Source organism: Electrophorus electricus, chromosome 10 (assembly GCF_041902795.1).
Source record: "Electrophorus electricus isolate QZ-2024a chromosome 10, ASM4190279v1, whole genome shotgun sequence".
Taxonomy (NCBI): Eukaryota; Metazoa; Chordata; class Actinopteri; order Gymnotiformes; family Gymnotidae; genus Electrophorus; species Electrophorus electricus.
The window spans coordinates 3,246,920-3,255,000 of record NC_137506.1 but is presented as its reverse complement, the minus strand read 5'-3'; the positions used below and the strand labels follow the sequence as shown (position 1 = coordinate 3,255,000).

General features: G+C 44.7%; 1 protein-coding gene across 10 annotated transcripts in view; it reads right to left on the bottom strand.

The window, feature by feature from the left end:
• Window positions 1-8,081, bottom strand: part of wdpcp (WD repeat containing planar cell polarity effector) — an 85,140-nt gene that overhangs the window by 63,080 nt on the left and 13,979 nt on the right. For 9 of the 10 annotated variants that reach the window (XR_014125652.1, XM_081722089.1, XM_081722090.1 and 6 more), the window contains exons 2-4: window positions 4,576-4,660; window positions 3,984-4,028; window positions 754-804 (exon numbers count right to left, since the gene is read on the bottom strand). Coding sequence is in view for 9 of the 10 variants with exons in the window: in XM_081722085.1 (XP_081578211.1) it covers window positions 754-804; window positions 3,984-4,028; window positions 4,576-4,660 (181 nt within the window). In the remaining variant the exon portion in view is untranslated. Of the gene's footprint in view, window positions 1-753; window positions 805-3,983; window positions 4,029-4,575; window positions 4,661-6,227; window positions 6,391-8,081 lie in introns of all 10 variants that reach the window. The other variant, XM_081722088.1, reaches the window with a different exon arrangement.

Here is an 8,081-nt window from a genome sequence, read left to right as displayed (position 1 = left end):
CACGCAAAGTTAATTGAATTCTCGTCTGAGAGCTAGCTGTGTTCGCATTAACGGTTTAACATGAATGGAGTATAGACGCAGGAAGGGGGGGGTGCCCTTCACTTGGGCAAATTTTCCCTTAAAAGACTCCAGGATGGGTCGCGCGTGTGTGCGCACGTATGTGTGTGTAAATGCAACCGATGAAGAAGCCGCCCCCGTTTTTTTTTTACTGGAGTGAGAAGTGCATAAATACATGAATATTAACGAGGACGAGCTGGAGAGAGAGAGACAGAGGAGGGGAGAGGCTGGTGGTGTTGAGGAGCGGTGTGTCCCCCTGATAAGGCTCTTGGTGTCCCTCTGATGGGCACTGCGGGTTATTCCACAGATGAGGTGAGGACGAGGTGAGACGACCCAACTATTCATCCAGTCCCCCATTCACCAAGTCTTTTTACTGGGAGATCCAGGACAACCTAGCGTGCTCGTATTGGTATCATGACATATCTATTATCACTCTCTCTCAAGCCAACCCACACACACACACACACACACACACACACACAGATGATTATGCACAACATGTGCATAAACTGTATTATGTTCTCTAGATTTCTTTTGGTCCACTGTTTAGTAATAATGGCTCAGGTCTTTTCAAAATGCTAAATATTCTTATAATACATAAAAATGCAATATAGACAGACCCACACACACAGACACACACACACACACACACACACACACATAGACACACAGGATTCAAAGATGTAGAGGACTCACTCTCCACAAAGTGCTGTTTCTCACTGAAGTAATGCCGATCTGTAGGAAACACTGTGCACACACACACACACACACCGAGAAAGAGAACATCAAATGAACATCAAAACAAGTATTCATTAAAATGGAAATGCTTCTTCTAAAATAAGGTGTGTAAGAAGGACAGGAAGAGAAAGAAAGTGAGAAAACTAGAAAGACAAAGCGAGACAGAGACTAAAAGGAAGGCAAAAGAGGAAGAGATAGATAGATAGATAGATAGATAGATAGATAGATAGATAGATAGATAGATAGATAGATAGATAGATAGATAGATAGATAGATAGATAGATAGATAGATAGATAGATAGATAGATAGAGAGAGTGAGAGTGTGTGTGTGTGTGTGTGTGTGTGTGTGTGTGTGAAGGAGAGAGAGATCCTCCAGGCCAGTAGGTCCCTGTGTGCAGACAGACCCGCACTGAGCTGTCTCGGGTCTGGCTGGGTCCTGCTCTCCCGAAAGCCTGCCTAAGCCCATGAACGCCCAGGCAATTTCCTGGAGAGCTGATCCATAGGTGGCAGAGTCGCTCACCCACGGACACTCCAATACAAGCCCCAGGGCTGTAGGCAGGTCTCTAGCCCAGCCTAGTGCCTCCTTCCTGGGTCGGCTCTTGGCGAGCCCACCGCCTCTCAGCTAGAGGTGTGGATCTGCTGGACATCTCGGGGATTACTGGCACTAATCAAACAAGGGGGCTGCTCTGACACGGCCTGCCCTGGCCACAAGCACCTGTTCTGGGACAGAGGGCTGGTGAGAGCCCCAACCAGCCCCCCACACCCCTCCAGGTCTGCAGCAGCATGGGTCTGCTGCGCCCTCTGGTGGACATGAAGGAAGCGTGCAGGGCCCAAACACTTGAAAGCAAGTAGGTGTGCAGATAAATGCTGGGACACACGCGCGCACATACATATAGATGCTCTAGCACATACGTTCTCACACGTTCACGCATGCACACGTACATTCACACCCCACACGTGTGTGTGTGTGTGTGTGTGTGTGTAATATATATAAATAAATAACTATACATCAGTCCGTTTCAAACAAAACAAACAATGCAAGGACGAATAATAATAGCAATAATAATAATGTGTCTGAGCCAAATTTGTCTCAGATCATAAACAGACAAAACTGCAAAAACAAAAACCGGCCAGTACGTTTCTTTTCAGCTACGTTATCTTTTACCGTCTTTAAAATCCCCAAATGACAATCAGCACCCATTGGGAAGACGTTATCTACTAAAGACCATGAAACACACTGTGAAATTCAATCAGTCATTAATAGCATGTCAATTACATTCTTCAAGCTGGAGATAAACGCTCATAAAACACTCTGTAAAACAAAACGTCGGACAAACGGTGCACTTCCTCAACTGTTTGAACACCGATTCACTACAGCAGGTGCTGAAAGCATTTTTAATTAGAATTATTAACTTAAATGTGAAAATAATAATTACCTATAATAACAATTACTGTTATTACATTTTTATTGTCAGTATTATTAGTTCCTGAAGAGACACTAATCTAGTGGAGGGTCAGGTTTCAGTAAATATGACTCCAGAGACACTACTGACCACAATGAGAGTTCAAAACGATGTAAAAACGTCCAACTCACAAACATAGTGTGCCGTTTTAACACAATGACCAGGCAAGACTGACGCTATCCAATAAGGTCCTTTAAAATAATGTTGATGAAGACACAGGGACACACAGTCCTCTTCACAGACTCACAATGGACAGCTGCAGACCAGTGAGGACAGCTGCAGACCAGTGAGGACAGCTGCAGACCAGTGAGGACAGCTGTAGACCAGTGAGGACAGCTGCAGACCAGTGAGGACAGCTGCAGACCAGTGAGGACAGCTGCAGACCAGTGAGGACAGCTGTAGACCAGTGAGGACAGCTGTAGACCAGTGAGGACAGCTGCAGACCAAGGTTGCGGTGTTGTACAGTAAAGTGAGTGTCCTGGGCTCCATGTGTAACTCTAATGGTTTGGCACAGGTCATCTGACATCTTATCCTGTGTGTAATTCTACATCCAACGGAGTGAACTTGTAAAGTCCTGCATCGCACACACAGCTAACAAGTCAGGTCAGAACTAACATCTGTACAAGTACAATCTTCTCCCTCCCTGCCTGCCTGCCTCTCTCTCTCTCTGTGTCTGCACAGGTCTACTCTGAACACTATTTCAGTGCGACAGAAAGAGCCACTAAAAGTCACTTTAATGGCTGACTGCACTGTCCCCCTTCAAAGCCCCCCCCCGCTCTGAGCACAGAGATCAGGAGCAACTTCTCTGCCAGCACAGCCGAGCAGGCAAGAGAAAGCCCCAGAGCAGCTCAGACCCCGTCCACTGTGAAGGTGAGGAAAGAGAGCGAGAGCGCGAGAGAGAGAGAGAGAGAGAGAGAGAGAGAGAGAGAGAGCGCGAGAGAGAGCGCGTGCATGTGTGGGGGAGTGTGTGTGTGTGTGTCTGTGTGTGTGTGTGTGTGTGTGTGTGTGTGTGTGTGTGTGTGTGTGTGTGAGAGAGAAAGTGCATGAGAGCGTTTGTGAGAGAGGCTGTGTGTGTGAGGGAGCGATAGAGAGAGATCTTTATCCTCAAAAGAAACCAACTTTGTTATTATAAAAAGAAGCGCAGACACATACAACTGAACAGGTCCGCATTGTTTTTGCAGCTCGGATTAATTATTTATTCCAAACAATAAACAGTATGAATTTCAAAAATATCTCTGCTATATTCTTTATTCTTTTTTTCTTTTCGGAAGAGAAAATTAAAAGTTAAAAAGAGACATCAAAGTCTTTGCATTTCCAAGGAAGCAGGCCGCTAGCTCAGACAACGTAAACCATTTCACCCTGAAAGTTGTACGTAGCCATGGCAAACACACAGCACGCACTACGCAGAGCAGCGCATAGCAGAGTGTGACTGCGCTCAACTCCGACACGCATACGGGCTAGGTGCGTGTGGGCACTGTCGGCCTCTGTGAGGACCCCTGCAGACCGCCGCGGTAACCATAGCGGCTGCTAATTACTTTAAAAGAGGGACGACGTCCAGTAAACGTGGACCTGGATCACTGCAGAGGCCTATACAGACCCAGTTTTGTTATGTGAGCGATGTGAGAGATGGAGAGGGAGTTGGTGAAGAGGAGAGAGAGAGAGAGAGAGAGAGAGAGAGAGAGAGAGAGAGAGAGAGAGAAATGGAGTAAGTATCAAATACCTACCCGATTCTCCTTTCTCATAAAACTGGAACGTGCCAATATCTGTATCTGTAAAACGAGACAGAAACAACCACTGAAACAAATAGTCATTAAACAGCCCATGATCAGTACTGCCTGTACTCTAACAGACATCACACACACACACACACACACACACACAAACACACACACACACACACACACACACACACACACACACCCCAGCGTGCTCAACAGACATGAATTAATAAGATAGAGAATCAAACCAAATCAAATCTCTTTGATTGTCATATAATATCACTACATAGCATGCATGTGAGTGCAAAAACGTAAGCACATGGTCCACACAGCAATGTAGTTAATATACAGAACGTAATACACATACGATACAAGGAATATACAAGATGTGCAATACATTACAAAACACTACAACTGTGCGATAGACACTGTGCAGTTTGCACAATACACTGGAAACGTTAAAAGTTAAAGAGGGAGATATACAACGTGTGTGAGTGAACGAGTGAGAAGTGAAAGAGAGAGAGACAGAGTAAAACCATGCCTTTATTTCATTTAAGTGTGTGTGTGTGTGTGCGCGTGCGTGTGCACGTGTGCATACCTTGCACATGCAAACTGTTCCTGCAGGACCACAGGTAAAGTTCAGCCAAACAGAACGCCATCAGGTAGTAGAGCGGAAGAGAGTCCTGTTAGACAATGAAAGAAAGGGAGAGAGAGAGTTGGTGAGTTTCTAAACACCTTTATGTTTAACTCTTAATTCTTCTTCCTCCTATTATTATTATTATTATTATTATTAATATTGTAAGGCAGGTGGGCTGGGCTAGAGAGAGTGAGAAGGAGAAAGCTGGAGGGAGAGAGAGAGAGAGAGAGGGATATTTCTTTTTTCCCTTTTTGGTTTATGCCCTGTGACCTGCGGACGCCCTTTGTCATTACGACCCTGGCTAGGGTCACAGCATCCCAGAGGTCAAAGCCGAGGGAGGAAGAGGAAGCATTCCGTTCCTGGCCGGCGGAGGCCGTGTGGTTATCATCCCTGGCTGCGCGCGCTAAAGCTCCATCTCGCCCGTTTAATTACCTCCGACACTTGACTTTATTCAATTTGCCCTGTATTCTCCAACCCCAGTAAGGTCCCCTGCCTTTTTAAAATAACCGCACAAACTAGAAAGGAAAAAAATTGAAAAAAAAAAAAAAAAAAAAAAAAAAGACGGTTGCTTGATTGCATTTAAATAAATTGGAGGGACGGCCGTGTAGATGAAAATTAAAAGTGAAGGGCAGACAGAAAAAAGTGGAATAAAAAACAAGTGTCCAATGAGCGAGGGATGATAAATTTAATCTGGGCCTGATTAAATAAACGAAAAAAAAAGACTGACGTCTCTTCTGGGGTCAACCACTGGGCAGGCAGAGAGAGATTGCATGATGAACTCATCTCTTTCTTGCTAGCATACTAATAGAGAACGAGGGGGGTGGGGGGTGGAGCGCAGAGCAGATAAGAGTTTGATAAAGACTCGATTTCTTTAGGCTTCAATTATGCTACCTTTTAAATCTTAGCCGGAGTGGTAGTCTGGTCTGAGGAGGAGCCTGTCCTTGCCTTAAAACACGTGTAATGATTTCTTAAACCTGCTCGCGCCCCATCTGGCTGCAGATGGAGAGGATTTGGTGTACAGGTTACGGGAAGCCATTTCCAAACAGAAGCCTTGGGCTGTTGTTGGCGTGCAGGTGATCACGCAGGCTAGAGAAGCACCGACACGGCAGGGCACCGACTGCACAGCTACGCCCCACCACGCCTGCTCACCCCCGGTGTGCGGCCGAAGCCGCTATGATTTTATTAATATGATTCTTCATTCAAACCATCGATTCCGGATGGCAGGACGCCGTCTAAAGATTAGTCTTCAGGTATGTGCTGATCTGAGCTTTGTTAACAACAGATTCATAATCTAGTGAGCATCGATGACCAAGGTAAGCCTAGATCACAGAAACTGAGGAAAAAGCGAAACGCCCCATCACACACACACACACACACACACACACACACACACACACACACACACACACACACACACACACACACACACACACACACACACACACACACACACATCTCCAAGAGTCCAACATAAACAAACAGCCAAGCCCTGGGGCTGCATCTTGGCTACATGGAATTCATTCATTCTCTCTCTCCCTTTTGTGTGTGTGTGTGTGTGTGTATGTGTGTAGGTTGTCCTTGTCTCATTGGGACAGGTTTGTGAGGAACCATACCTGCGGGGTTAAGGGGCCTGACACTGGCAAGGCACAAGAGTGCAGCATCACCCTTGGAGGAGGATTACGGGGCCTGACAGCTAGTTGGCACGGAAACACCACGGCTGACTTCTTAAACACTGCGTCTCTCTTATACTGCGGTCTCTTTGTCTCCCACTAAACCCTTATACACACACACACACACACACACACACACACACACACACACACACACCTATGTGACAGATTGTGACCACTTAACTCTTATAAACAAACTTAGCTGTCAGATTTAGGACTATTTAACCCTTATATATACACACTGAGGTGTCGGATTATGACTATGTAACCCTTATATACACAACTAGGTGTTAGATTATGACTACATAACCCTTAGATAAACCTAGTTGTCAGATCATGACTATATAACCCTTATATACCCACTTAGGCATCAGATTAGGACTACGTAAACATTATATACACACCTAGGTGTCTAATTAGGACTATTTAACCCTTGTATACACACACTTCCATGTCAGATTGGGACTACTTAACCATTATATACACACCTAGGTGTCAGATCAGGATTACTTAACCTTTATAAATGCATCTAGGTGCCAAATTGAGACTTCATAACATATGTACACACCTAGGTGCTGGACCAGGACTATGTAGCCCTTATATACACACCTAGGTGTCGTATTAGGATTGTGTAACCCTTACATATACATCTAGGTATCGGATTATGACTACTTAACCCTTATATGCGCACCTACGACAGATTAGGAATACTTAATCCTTATATACACACACCTAGGTGTCGTATTAGGATTGCATCACCCTTACATATACATCTAGGTATCGGATTATGACTACTTAACCCTTATATATGCACCTACGTCAGATTAAGAATACTTAATCCTTATATACACATCTAGGTATCGGAGTAGGACTACTCTTACTCAACTTTCAACTTTATATCTGAATGAATTTGATGTACATTCTGTACAACAGAGGGACACCACCTCTGATTTGTCAATCTTGGGTTCATTTCATCTTCAGTGGTATTTAAATTGTGCAATACTGTAATAAATATAATAATTGAGGTTAGTGCAGTAATGTAATAACTTAACAATGCATGCTGGTTAGTGAAGTTTAGATGATCACTTCCTTTGAGAAAATGACCTTTCACTCTGAAAACTTCCAGAAATGCAGAAAAAGGCTGGCTGTGTGTGTGTGTGTGTGTGTGTGTGTGTGTGTGTGTGTGTGTGTGTGTGTATGTATGTATGCATGCATGCATGCGCATTCTTGATTTTAAGGCTGGGAAAGTAAACGTGTGTTTGTTTTGATTGCTGACACTCCAGAATGTCAGCAGGTATTTCCACACCCTTCTCAGGTTTCTCCTACCTGCTTTTGGATGGGTCTCGTGTGTGTGTGTGTGTGTGTGTGTGTGTGTGTGTGTGTGTGCGCGTGTTTGTCTCTGTCTCTGTCTGTCTGTCTGCCAGTACTCTCACACTTCAAAAAGCAACAACTCATCTCGCTCACCTGCACTTCAGTTTATGGTTTTTTTTTTTGCATTTAATCTACATGGTGTTGGAGCTGTAGTTTTTTTTCCTATGGCTATAGCTCTGATGAGATGTGTTTCTTTGAGATGTTCAGCCAAAGAGGCCTACACGCATGTGCGCACACACACAGAGAGACACACACACACACAGACACACACACACTTGAAGAGGCCTGTTCATTGTCCCCATGTGTGCTCTTCTGTGTGAGAGATCAAAGGAGAAACCTCTGAGTCAGAATGAACCATCTTCAGCCAAATATCCACACTCTCACACACAGTTACATACTGCACACTCTCGCATGCCCGCACACAAT